We start from the raw sequence: 13463 nt of genomic DNA, 5'->3' as shown, positions 1-13463 counted from the left end.
AAAGTGTCAGTCTCGGTTTTGCTTGAGGCGTGATGCTTCCCCGCAGACCTGGGACATTCGATGAGATCTTCCCCCCCAACAACCTCTCTCCCGCCCCCCCCCCTTGAGGAACAGACTGACGACCGGCCTGGAAGAGTGCCTTGTTCCACGAGGCCATCAAACATTTATTCATCTCATACTGCTGCCAACATGGGTACCGCAGTGAGCCGGGCAAAGGGAGGGCAGGTCAGGTTCACGCTTGTGACAGTCGTTTATATGCATTTCAGTCTGGTGTGAGTAAACACAAGCAAGCATGCAAGTGTGTGTTTGTGTATTAGGGAATGCAGAGGGGTTTTTTTTACCCCTGAATGGAAGACTGCCTTGCACCATAAATCTGTCCCTCATTGGGGAGACAAAATGAAAACGGCCCCGTCATAAAACATCTGTAATGGCTCCATCCACCACCAACACATAATGGGGCAATTACCAAGAAGGGGGCTGGGACAGCATGAAGCCTTTAGCTCTCTTTGGTTCACCACACAGTGCTTTAGTGTATGTGTTTGTGTCTCATATGCATGTCTGTGTGTATACTTATGTTGGTGCTATTAGAATCCGTACACGGGGGATCTTACAAGAAGCACAGAGTGAGTTATGTCGCAAAAACTTTTACCTGTTCTGTGACCCTGATCCCCAAGAAACCACTCCGTCCGCTCTGCGCGGTGACAGACGGGCACATCTAATCTCAAACTGCATTATTGATGCCCGATCTTTTGCGCGGCCCGACTCGGGCCTTTGCATCTTCCACACCTCGTAATCAAGCATAATTGAGGTTAACTGTACGGCACGGCTGAAACGTTAGACAGGTAAGCCGCAGCCTCTCATGATTAATGTAGTGTGTTAGTGTTCTGGGCTCTGACCTTTTGAGATAGGCCAGGCACCATTTTTAAGTGAAAGCTCTGCCTCTGCCGAGTTGTGGAGTTGTCCATCAAGTCCTCCTGCGGCCCGCCACCCTCCGCCCCGCCATCATCCCCCCCCTTCCCAAAGGCAGATCCTTGTCTTGCTGCCTCATTGCCCCTGACCCATGTTTGTTTGCCTACATGTCTCGTTTTACAATGCAGAACCAAAACCTCTCTTTACCACCCAGGTCCCTCTTAAAAGTTAGGTATCTGAGAGAAACAGTTCATGGGTATTTATTGGGCGTGTGCTGCTGACTGATTTTCCCTGTCTTTTGATCCTTAAAGGCTATTTTAAGCTTATCCAGGACTTATTCCTGTATTTTCCTCTGACATTTCAAGTCAAAGCTAGGCCTAATTTGTCCTCCCAGGCCGAGTGTGAATGCCATTGTCCGGCCCCCGTTGGTCAACGACCCTCCCTCTCCTCCGCGGATGTGAATTGGCAGCAGGGTCATGTCCTTGCCTTGCTCCCAAACATGAGCATTGTCAGAGTTAACTGAGTAAATTTACTTTTGACTCCAGCTCATTCAGACGGTCACGCAAACACACAGAGACACTCGACAAGAAAAATAAGATGAACTGTGAGCACACAAAAAGAGAGTCCTTCCTTTCTGCACAGATTTGCAGGAGAATCAGACGGTGTACTTGTTAATCAGGGATGTTGAGGACCAGGGTCACCATCTGTAACATAGACCAGGGGCAGTAAATGGATGAGGAGGGGTGAAAGGGCACCCTCAGACATTCCTTTAGAAAATAAACAGAACAAAAGCGGCTTCCCGGGACAGGTATTCCAAGTAGATCTATCAAGTTGAATTTATTTTGTGCTGTTTTGTGATTAAATTAAGGCCTTTTTCCAACATATACAACCATATTTTCCCATATACTTAAACCATTATGAGTGCTGTTTAAGCAAAATCTTCACTGCAGTTAAAATAAGCTGCATTAGCTTCATCCTCACATTTCAAAAGCCCAGTTGGGAGTGAGTTTAATGCAATTAGCAGGTTATCTGTGGTGAAGAGGAGGTATCTGCTCTCTTCCTGTTACCGTATGGTCTGACAGGAGGGAGGGGCGCTTTCTGCAGGACCACAGAGGAAGAGGAGGAGGAAGAGACGGGCAGATGCCCCCTCACAGGAAACACCCTGGTCTTTTGTTACACTTTGGCTCCTCTGTCCTTGGTTTATTATCTCTCTCTGCTTAAAACAGCAGCTGCCAAGTGCACCAACTTCCACTTTCTGAATCAGCTGATTTTTACAGTTTCAATTCTTGGAAAGTGTCTCAAAAACCTTTTTTTTTTTCAAAATAAGTTTTAAAACAGATCACAGGCGAGAAAGCAGTGAGTGACCTTTGGCATCAAGGCACAAGCAAGTGTATTTAATGTTTGGGGCCGCCCCTGCCTTTGTGTCGCAGCCAGTGGTTCAATGAAAGGCGGCAGTAGGGGTCACTTCAGGCATCTGCTGCTCTCCTCCTGCACCACTCATCTGTCCATCTGTGTACGCCGCGGCCCTTCTGTCCACTCGCAGACACAAATGCATGCAGAAAGGCACACTCCTTAATGTTGCGTGTAAATGCACCTAGACGCGTCTGTCAGAGTGTTTTTATACAGCATCTGTTTAATGCTTTGGCCTGTTGCTCTTGGCTGGAGGAAGGTGTCAAGATTTATTATAATAAAAAAACTACAGTATATGCGAACAACAATGGTGGAAAAAACAGAGAAAGGCCTGTGCAGAGGCAGAATATTAACATACTGAGAGACGAGTAAAAGTCTGTGAAATAAAAATAAGTTATTGCTGGATTTTTTTTAAGTAGCAGATTTAAATCCAAGCGCCTATATTCTCTCTTTCTCTCTACATTTACATTTTATCCATTCAACAAATCAAAGCACAAGATCTAAGCCCGCACGATAACATTTCTAATGCACCTTAATGCCCATTAAACAAATTTCTGCTTGCTAAGAGGTCCCCGCTGTCTGGGAGATCAGCGTGATTTATGCCTTTCCTGTCGCTGATGAGGACATCACTGATAACGCAGAGGTTAAGCACGAGGAACATTTATGTCTCCGTACGAGCCAAGATGGGGTTTTTTTCATCTTGGAGAGGCTCCCGGGCTTTTCACTCGCAGAAACACCTAGTAGATCTTCACTTATGCAGCCTCACAGATCTCTAAGGAGGGGTCTCCATGCACAGATGTGGGGTGTCAAGACTATTTGTGCCTTGGATGAAAAGAAGACGTCTCTGTGCCGATTTGGGTTTGCTTGGACTAATATATTAGGACCAAGCTTCAAATAAACAGAACTTTTTTTTTGCTCTGTGCCTCGGTGTGTAGCTGAGGGACAATAAGCTGGTTGTGATGAAGAACTTTATAGGAACATTTAACTTGAGAGTGAGGGATTGAAGCGGGTAAACAAAGCATTCCTTTCCCTTTCATCACCATTTAACTGTTCCCCTCACATTCAGCCTCACCTCCAGGCCTGTGCCCACCAGACCGAGGAACTTGTCAAATAAATATAAATCAAACAGTAAACGTTTATCCCACAGGATACCGTGAAATTTCTAAGAAATTTAGACTGCATTGTGCAACATGACAGTATTTCTAATCCAGAATCAGCTGCACAGCTTCACTCACAGAGAGGGGAACAGTATCTCCCATGGTGCACTTGTGCAGCAGGGATAGCATGGCTCACAGCAGCACCCCGGCGATGGTGATCCAGACGTTTAGCCTGGAGGGCCATTTGGTTATACTCAGGGGAATGCTTGTTGTGTCAGTCATTTGTAGCGACCGCTAAAGAGTGCACTTAGCATCCTCTGTTTCCCCCCGCGCAAACATGTGGGGAGTGACATGATACTGTACAAGAGCCTGGACAACATATAACATTTCAAAGCAATTTCCTAATTGTTTCCAGGCCAAGGTCGATAGCCTATATGGAAGCAATCCCTCCTTCAAACTTTTCTCATCCACAGATTGGGAAACATTAAAGTGTTAAGTAAACTTGACCCAGGCAGGCTAATTCATTGGGAAATAGCTGCGGTTTGTACATCCAGTGCCATATCAGTGACAGTCAGTCAGTGGGTTTCCTTCTGCTCGGATGCTCACCATATGTTTACATGGTTTCTGTGGGGCACAATCCTGAGCCGGGCCGTCACTGCCTAATGACATTTGTTGTCTGTGATGAGAGACTGTTTACAAAGGGGGAGAAGATTAGCTAGCATACCTGAAGGCAAAGGTGTATGTGCTCCATATGCTCTGCATTCAGGTTCTATTCTATTAAACTATAAGCTTAGACTGTCTTTAAGTACACAGAATACTCCCACAATATAGTATTTTTGTCTGAAAAGGTCTATTAGTGTGCTGTTTACACCCTGTTTGGAAGCTGTGTTTATTATTTTAGTGAATTTAATCTTACAGGAAGAAAAAGAAAATATATTTTTGAGACTACATGGACATAAACCTGAGAATCAAATCCTACATCATTTGAAAAGTACATTAAGTTTACTTTTTCACATAATATAAAGACAATCTCTCATACCTGTGTAAAAAAAGAAAAAGCTCTACGCTGTTCTTATTGAATCTTTTTAGTGTTTTTTTCGGGAAGACACTTTTACAAACACTTCAAATGAATGACATGAAGGCAAAAAGAGTTGCATTAATCATCAGAAGTACCAGACTTTGTTTTGAATTTTATTTGTACAGTAATGGTGTGGAATATTATCCAGTAATATATGTAAATAAATGATCTTATATATCATTGTAAAAGCTCTTTACACTCTAACTGAATGCACCTCAAAACTCAGATCCGATATGCAATGATGAGGTAGACATTAATAATGGTATTTTCCACCCTCTGCAAAAAAAAAATATCGAATACACCTTAAATTACTCTTATCAATGTAAGAAATATATGATTATCATGAAACTCTGTACATCACAAATAATAAAATAATTATAGAATAGAAATTATACCGATTTGAGTGCATTTTGTATATTTACAAAGAAATGCCGTTTCCTCATTTCTTCATTCGTTGCACTTTGTAAAGTTTTCCACTGTACAAATATTTACAGCTCAAAAAATAATGAACAGCAGTGCATTCAAAGCTAATGTGCATTTAAATAGCGTCTCGTTTGCGAGTCTCTTTTCTTATATTTTCGTCATCAGAGAAGACAAACTCTCTCTCTGACCGCGTGTCCGTTGCGCAGTCAGTTGTGGAAGTGCATTTCGTAAAGATGCAGACTTTTGAGCAAAAAGTTCGCCTCAGTTATGTGTGCTTTTTTTTTTTTTTTTTTTTTTTTACAACAGGGCCCCAGTCAGGCACGAGTCTTTCTGTGTGTCCTTTCTGTCCACGGAGGCGCGTGACGCCTCTCAACTGGTCTCCGGTAAGGCAAAAATCTCTTGACGGCATTACCACCACCATCTTATCTCCTCTCCTCAGACCAGTCCGTGTATGAGTGTGTGTGTGAGAGCGTGTTTGGTACATCAGACATTCACCCCCTTTTTTTTTTGGAAAACAAGCACTTGCTCGGGCCTGTAATGACTCCAGCTGGACGGTGGCAATTACGGCCTGGATGCACATACCCAAAAGAGCCCGGCCTGGCAGGCAGGATCACACGGCAGAGCTGCAACAAAGCGCTGACGGGCAGAGCCTGCTGTCCTCTGGCCTCGGCACGAACAGGTGCACAGTCGGGCTCCCATCCCAACAGGCTCCCCTCGCGCCTCGTACCCAGTCCCTGTGCCATTTGGACACGTCTCTCTCTCTGGGAAACAAAAGCCTGTATGATTAGGGATGACCTGTTGCGTGGATGGGAATGAAGGCGTAACACTTTAAGGCAAAGAGTGTGAATTATTGTGACTGTGCTGACTCTGAATAAATAGCAGAAATCGCCTTCGCGTGCATCCCTTTTGAATAAAGACGAGGCGCGTCATGCGTCAAAGCATTTCAGACCTGTGAGGGCTTTTATCTTCAACCTGCAGGGACCCATCAAGACTCATCTTTGATTTTATGTCTTTGTAAGTTTGTTTTAGGAGCTAACGGGTCGCTACCTGCACCCACACTGCTCCACCACCATGTCCTCGTACTGTTTGTACACCACGTTATTGCCCGAGTCTATGTACAGGATGCTGATGGGGCTGAGTTTGGTGGGGACGCAGCAGCTGGGCGGGGTGCTGTTGGGGTCCATGGAGTTCATGAGCGTCTGTATGATGGCGTGGTTGGTCGGCTCGAGATGCGACCTGAGAGGGAAGTCACACACCCCCTCGCAGTGGTACGCCTCGTAGTCCAGGGGCGCGATGATCCAGTCGTCCCAGCCCAGCTCTTTGAAATTCACGTGCAGCGCCTTTTTGCTGCACCTGGATTTGGACTTCTTCCCGTGCCTCTTCCCGTGCCGGTTGCTCAGCGCCGTCCTCCTCCGCCGCCGGGGCCCCTCTCCTTTCACCCCCCTCAGTGACACCCCCTCCTCCGCTGCCGCCTTCACCACTACCGCCTCCTCCTTCTCGCCCACCGACCTCCGCGACTTGATCTTCTCCTTCATCTCGTTGAACAGGTTCTCCCTCTTCTTGGAGCGCGTGTAGGCCACCAGGATGGCCTTCTCCCGCTGGGACCGGCCGCTCCGGTCCAGCCCCAGCTGCCTCAGGTCCACCTCGGTGTCTGTTTTGCTGAGAGTGACGCGGAGCTGGAAGCAGAGCTGGTTACCCTGCTGATGTTGATGGTGATGATGATGGGGGTGATGGTGATGATTCTGGTGTGCTTTAAACATTTCCCACACGTCCAGAACCTCCCAGCCGGCCTTGGTGGAGTCCAGCGGGTCCAGAGACCTGGAGTCCAGCAGCCTGTCGGAGCGGCAGGGGTACAGCTGGATGTCGTACAGACCCGTCGTCTGGAGGGGACTCTGCAAATCCCCGCGCGCTCTCCTAAATATCCTTAATTCCGCCCCGACCAGCTCCTCTTTGTCTGAAAGGGTTGAGACATCAAACAGATACTTTTGTCTTCGCAGAGGAGAGTGCAAAAGATCGTCTGCAAGGATAAAAGAAGAAAATAATTGCAGTCAGATTCACTTAGGGTGTACAGTGTTCAGAGGGAGGGGGGAGTGGGGGCTCACATTCTCCCACAGAGGCCTTCTCTCTCTCCCTCTCTCTCTCTTTCTCTCCCTCTCTTGTTTTTCAAATGTCCACCCTGAACCTGCCTGAAACAAACCGCAGCTGACAAGTGAAAAAACTCACAGTTAACACCACGTTCATTATTGGTGCAACTGTGTTGGTCATCCAGATTCAATCTATGTATATATTATAATTATAAAACCATTTCTACTTGTGTTTTCCGCCAATTTCTTTTGATTTGATTAGATTTGAATTCTCTTGTAATAAAACCTCACATCTAAAGACTAAATAACAGTTACGCTTTGGAGCTTTCTCCCTAAACTGTGGTTCCTTAAGTTACTTCATTTCATTTCATGCACGTTGTTTGCATTTAATCTGCTGGGAATAGGATTGTGATTTAAAGCACACAACGTTCATGCCATTAACGAATATGAACAAAAATGCCTATAATGTATTTATCCTCTGATAACATGTGTTATAAGTCAAAAATTCGTTGCAGTGACAATAATCCAATCAAAATGTAATGCAATGCCACTTTTAATCAAACCCAGCATGTTTTAATAAAAATATTCTGCTTTCATTTCACTTGATGACAGATTGATTATTAATTTCCAGCTCCTTGACAGAGTGGAAGTGAACTTTTCCCTCTTTACAGCCTCAAAAGCTCTTAAATCTGAGCAGCAGTCAGAACTTCAGAGATGTTTTCTTTTTTTTTTAGAGCTCTTGCAGAGTTGTGAAGCAAAGAAAGAAAGAAAGAAAAAAAAAAAACAAGGGGCCTAGTGATGTGAAGGCCCCTGGGTGCTGCCAGACACAACGGACCAAAGGCGACATACTGTACACTCAACTGAACAATACACAATTAATGCATTATTCCCCGCTGCAGACCCAGGAGGCCTGCAAATATTCCACCGAGGCGAACCAATGAGGCTGGAATCTGACAGTGTGGAACAATGCATGAAAGGCGCGAGCGTCCTCTAAACACATGAAATGTTTTCATCTTTAGTAAACAAGCAGTTGAGTGTTTTTAAAATACGGTTTGGATCAGATTGATTAATGTTCAGCACATGTTGTCATTCATATACGTATATTTCCAATTTACAGCATATTTTTGTTTGTTTTTTTGTAAAGAAAGTGTCCACTATAACAATGTGGTTTGTAGTGTTTCCCATTTGACTTCTTTTCCATTTAAAAACGGAAATAATTTTTCAAATAAGAGTGAATTATTTTTCTTCCCTCCATTTTAAGTTTTCTGTATATGTTCTTGCAACAACTGGCAGTAGTTTTATTTAATTCAGAATCCGGAGAGGAATCTATCGACAAAGTGACGGCTAGATATAAGTAGGAAGTGATTTTTTGATTCTAATTTTTATTCTATATCTAATTCTTGAAAAACATACGTTTTCTGAAGGCTACCTAAAACTTTTTTAGTAGCTTATTTGTATCACTTAAAATAAAAGCACGTTCCCTCATGTGATTTTTTTTAAAGAAAAAAGAGTGACATGACAGCCTCTAAACACTCCTGTGATTTCATTCGTAAGACTTGGTCTAAGGAGGTATTTGAATCCAGTTGTCAGTTCCCCTCCTGCGCGAGCCCTGCCGGGTCCAACAGTAAAAGCAGATTGAAACCTTGTGCTCGTTTCAGGGACTTTTGGCCGTATGGTCTGAATTAGGATTCTTTTTTTTTTTAATAAGACCTCAAACAAATCGAATACAAGTTCACCAAATAATTAACAGTTCTGAATTCCCAACTTCCTCATTAAAGCACTTCCCCTCTTATATTTCATCTCATCCTGCCAACGACAACATTCCGCTTTGAACGCGCCTGCACGGACTGACTGACTGACTGGCTGTTTGGATTACTGGGAGATATTCGTGTTGACAGTTCAGAAATGTACAAAGTTCTCTTAATTTCATTATTATGTAAAAAGCCTATTTTTTCCATTACGCGTAAGCTGTCTGACGGTGGATAATTGGGAGAGAATTCGGTGGATTTAACTGTGCGGTTAAAACGGCATCCTGTGCACTTTTGTTTGACCTTGTTGCTTGTATTTGAACAAATGCAAAACATATTTTTGTCATCTATGCCTCTGTTTAGAGAGAGGGAGGAGAGAAAGAGAGAGAGTGAGTTGGAAGAGAGAGAGAGAGAGGCCTGGCTGCGCCATCTGCGCTTTAATGAGTTACCCCAAATGCCAAAAGTAATTTTCAGATTCGGGTTATTCTTTTCTGATCTTGCCTTTTGTGACCTCCAGGAAACACCCCGCCTGGGTTTAAACGCAAACTTCATTTACCTACTAAAGTGTGAAAGATCAGAGGTGCACTCAGTAAAACCTGCCTCTGTGCGGATAATTAATGCGTAAATGACGCAAAACCTGTTCCATTACGCGTCAAAAAGCTGCCACATGTGCATTTCTTTCCTGATGGGGGTGATTTGAATAATGCAAACTCCCAGCTGAGGTTCATTCTGCAGGTTAATGCAACGCAACACTTTGGGGATGCTGGGAGGAATCCCATAAGAAACCAAAGGCGCTTGAGCTGAAAGAACGGGAAGAAAAATAATTTCCGTAATTAAAGTGGCGGTCGCAAAGGGAGGTTCCGCAGGACAAAAAAAATACGAGCCACTTCACAGCAGAGGAAGTGCTCTTTCTTTTTTTCTTTTTTTCCTGTCGTCGTTTTTTGGTGATGTGCCCATCGTGGCCAAGCTGGGTCATTATGGGAGAATAGACAGTGTTTGATATGTTATGACATGAACACTCAATTAGATCACCGAGTTCAAATACTCCAATCAGCCGTTCGATGCCAAGCAGCTCTCAGAGGGTCCAGCTCGGGGTCAGAGCCAGTGACACATCACATCAAAATCACAGGAGAAAGTGAGGCGTTTTTCCTATCAAATCAGTTCACACTGCAAGAAATGGCCGCAGGGACGAGCCTTTATGCTTCTTCTTCATTCTTATAACGTGTGTTGTGTCTGGAAACAACCCTGCACCTTGTTTCAATGCAGTAAGCTCATTCAGAGGGGGAAAAAACTACCACCTGAGATTCAATATATTATAATAATTAAAGTCTTGAAAATAAAGTCTATTTGCACTGGAATAATTGCATTCCACCAATAATGTGATTTGAGCAGCCGACTCCGGTCTGTATATCTCGTCCTGATGGATATTTTTTGCAGCGCGCATTCTCAGGCTCGCAGTGTTTGAGACAGGAGGGAACGCAAACAAAGATTGCTTTTATTTCTCCAGCAAAGATTAACTCGGGTTATGTCCCCTTGTGTGTGTTGGATGTGTTTGTGTTTATCAGATTGTGTTTGTCCTCGCGGCCTGGTCAAATCACTTGGTTACACATGTTAACTGACCCAAACACCTGCTTCTCACACCGACCCGCTCTGCCGTCGCCCCCCAGCTCCCTTTGTTAGCACAAGTGGGCCAAACTCCATAATGGCAAAAGATTGAATTTTTCGAAATGTGCGGGATTTAAGGAGTTCGTATTTTAAATATTTGGGCTTATTTCATGGCGATGCGTTTGGAGATGACAAAATCGAAAATATATCAACCGAGTGAACTAATAACTGTTTCCTCTGCATTCACGTGGAGGTTGGGAGCTGGGTAGTTTTTCTGCAGCCTGCACTGACAGTGATTTACAACCTTCATTTAGAGAGCGCCGTAATTAGTGTTTTACTGTCGTGTTACCCCGAGGTTAATTTAAGTGTAATATAACTTAATACTCGGAAAAAGTTACGTTTCGTCAGCTGCGCGGCAAAGAGACCAGACTGCAATCACAAAACTGCTCTCTCGACGTATAAACCTGCAGCAAGAGACATTTCTTGTGTAACACATATTCTTCTAATACATGTCATTTGTGCGCGTTAAAGCGCATTTGCACATCATTTTGCCTCTTCTGAAACGTGCGTAAAAGTTGACGCTGCGAACTTTGTTTTTCTGTGGCTTTTAAGCATACCTGTAGTTTTTAACCACAATTTATTAAGATCTACACAAGAGGAGAATAAGTGACATGTCAGCTGAGGACAAACTGTGCCACAGAATTATGCAAGAGTGAGCTGATGGAGCTGGCAGCAGACTGAAACCAACCTGTTCCTCTGTCCACAAAACTTGTTATGGTGTTGGCAGATTTAGAGGAGCGGAAAAAGCTTGCGTTTAGTCCGAGCTTCTCTGCAGCCGAGTATGTCCTGTATATGGAGAGCATGTATTCATGCGGCACAATAGCGTCCTTTAGGTCTTCTTTGTGATGGCCCACGATGGGATGCGAAGACGTGAAAATGTCTTTAAGGAATTTGGATGACCTTTGTCCGTCCTGATGAGAGATCCTGGCTCCCCTGTTTCTCCTCGGCGCAGAGGGAGAGATGATAGCAGCAGACTGGAAACACGGTATATTCCCAAGGAAAACAAGCAGCAGGCTCAGATATAGCGTCACGAGTCGAGATGCGTCCATGGCTGGTAGAGTCACCGGGAGATGTTAAGAAACTCTTTATTTCCCGCTTAGCGAAGCTGGATTCGTGGGGCCGCCGGAGTCGGAGATGGTGTGCGCGTCAGGATCGGAGAGCTGCTACTTTTGCGCTCCCCGGTCGCACCAGAAGAAGTGCGTTTTGCGCTCTGGACTCCACACAAGAGCGGAGACTGTTGGGCCGAGAGAAACACGCCCACATGGTCGCTCAGTGCAAGGCTTCCCAAACATTTTCATGTCACAGACCACCAAACGGACGCGCAAAGAGCCAACGGACCGCCACAAGATATTTACAGAAGAGTCCATGTGGAAAAGTTTTTTTGTTGTTGATGGTTTAGCAGCCAAATGCTAAACTATCCGACAGTTCATTATTGGTATCATAATTTTGGATGGATATAACTTAAATTATTGTATTAATTAATTTAAATTGCCATTAAACTTTTTAATAAGGCCTAAACAATCTTGATCCTTCCACGAGGACGTACTTAAGAAGAAAAAGCTGAAATCCACATGTCTAAGCATACTAAAGCAATACTGTCGTTATTACAGAGTTCATAGAGTTAACTACAGAGGATGTGTAGGTCCACACAATTTTCAGAAAAAAACTGAAATAGTTATAGTCCTCCTTATCACAGAGTCTTTGAGAGCCTGAAAGCTTCCAAGGACGCTTCAGATCAGATTAGATTAGATTTTGCGCTCAGATAGGCTGAAGTTACTGCGTGCACCAGGCTGACATAAAGCAGTGGCATTTAAGTAACTTTATTTGCATCTAACTGAACGCGTTTATAATTTGATCATTTAAAATGATATGGAATAATTAAGAGAACAAGCAGATGATTTACTTTACAGCAGGCATTTGAAGAAAATGGAGTCAGCTCCAAAATACAAAATCAATATTGAATAATCTGAGACCAGAGGTCTCGTGTGTTTAAATCAAAACCCAGAAGTGTAAACACAGTAACCACAAAGCATTTAGCCTGAATGTAGAGGCATTCAAATCCGTAACACCTTATAAATAACACCAGTGACCTCTAGTGGCCATTGTTGTGTGTTACAACCCAATTGTTCTAAACAAAAAAAAACGAGGACAAATGTTGCATTCGGGTCCTCTAGGAAAATCTGATTTCATGCCTTTCAAGGGGTTTTCATCTAAAATCATGAAAAAATAACGTAGGCCTATTTATTTAATTAAATTCTGAATGAACTTTTCTGAGCATGTCTGTTTGGAGCCAGGAGTCAAAATTCAGGAGGTCAGATATACCAGCGATCATTGCAGAATCAAGAGGTTCCGGTGTAGCCACAGTGAGAAAATTCACCTGAATGCACCATCAGGTCTGTGTCTGAAAGATTTGTATTAATTTATTTATTTTTTAAATTGAAAATTATCATTTACAAACGTTATGGAATGGAAATACAAAGTGAACATCCTTTTTTTTTAAACAAGGCATAATAATAGAAAAGATAATTGTATTATTCATAATACAATTTCAAAGAAAAAATAATTAATAGTTATAACAAAATAAATAAACAACAAATATTTAAATAAAAGGGAATGCAATTAAAAAACAAATAAATAATACTTCTAAAATAATGATAATGATAATGATAATAATAATAATAATAATAATAATAATAATAATAACAATAATAATAATAATTAACTGAAGCACAATTATAGTTTGAAAGAAAGATACACATGCAAGAATCAGATCCAAAAATGACAGTGGACAGATTGGTAACTATCTGTGCATCTGTCCTCTCATATTATTTTCAAACTATAACGTAGTGTAACTCTTTAAACCTTGGCACTACAATAATATCACAACCATATACAGATCTTTGCCATGTTTGCCACGTTTTACCTTAACGTCTTTTTGCCTGATCTTGTAGGGTAGACTATTTTAGAAAACCCTGTGGGAGTAAAAGAAGGTAACATAACGCAGATCACTAAACACAGAGAGGTAAGTTAAATTTGTAAGAACATAATG

The 13463-nt window shown here is 43.0% G+C and overlaps 1 protein-coding gene across 1 annotated transcript; it reads right to left on the bottom strand.

Annotated features, from left to right (window-relative positions):
• Positions 1-4619: 4619 nt before the first annotated feature.
• On the bottom strand, positions 4620-11463 carry gdf6a (growth differentiation factor 6a). The gene is made up of 2 exons (XM_069656293.1): positions 11103-11463; positions 4620-6934 (listed from the first exon to the last, which is right to left on the bottom strand). Exons 1-2 carry the CDS (start codon positions 11461-11463, stop codon positions 5961-5963), a joined length of 1335 nt encoding a protein of 444 aa, XP_069512394.1. The 3' UTR covers positions 4620-5960.
• Positions 11464-13463: the final 2000 nt, after the last annotated feature.

This window comes from Semicossyphus pulcher, unplaced genomic scaffold (genome assembly GCF_022749685.1).
Source record: "Semicossyphus pulcher isolate SPU_LCO1_2020_fin unplaced genomic scaffold, fSemPul1.0.p SCAF_9, whole genome shotgun sequence".
In the NCBI taxonomy this organism is placed as follows: Eukaryota; Metazoa; Chordata; class Actinopteri; order Labriformes; family Labridae; genus Semicossyphus; species Semicossyphus pulcher.
Note: the sequence above shows the minus strand (reverse complement) of the source record. Positions and strands in the feature narration are given on the sequence as shown.

Bases quoted from the DNA above. Each gene is read 5' to 3' on its own strand.
- gdf6a (XM_069656293.1), bottom strand. From the start codon at position 11,463: ATGGACGCATCTCGACTCGTGACGCTATATCTGAGCCTGCTGCTTGTT. The intron at 6,935-11,102 runs GTTGGTTTCAGT...TTATCCTTGCAG, and splicing joins TTTTGTGGACAGAGGAACAG to ACGATCTTTTGCACTCTCCT.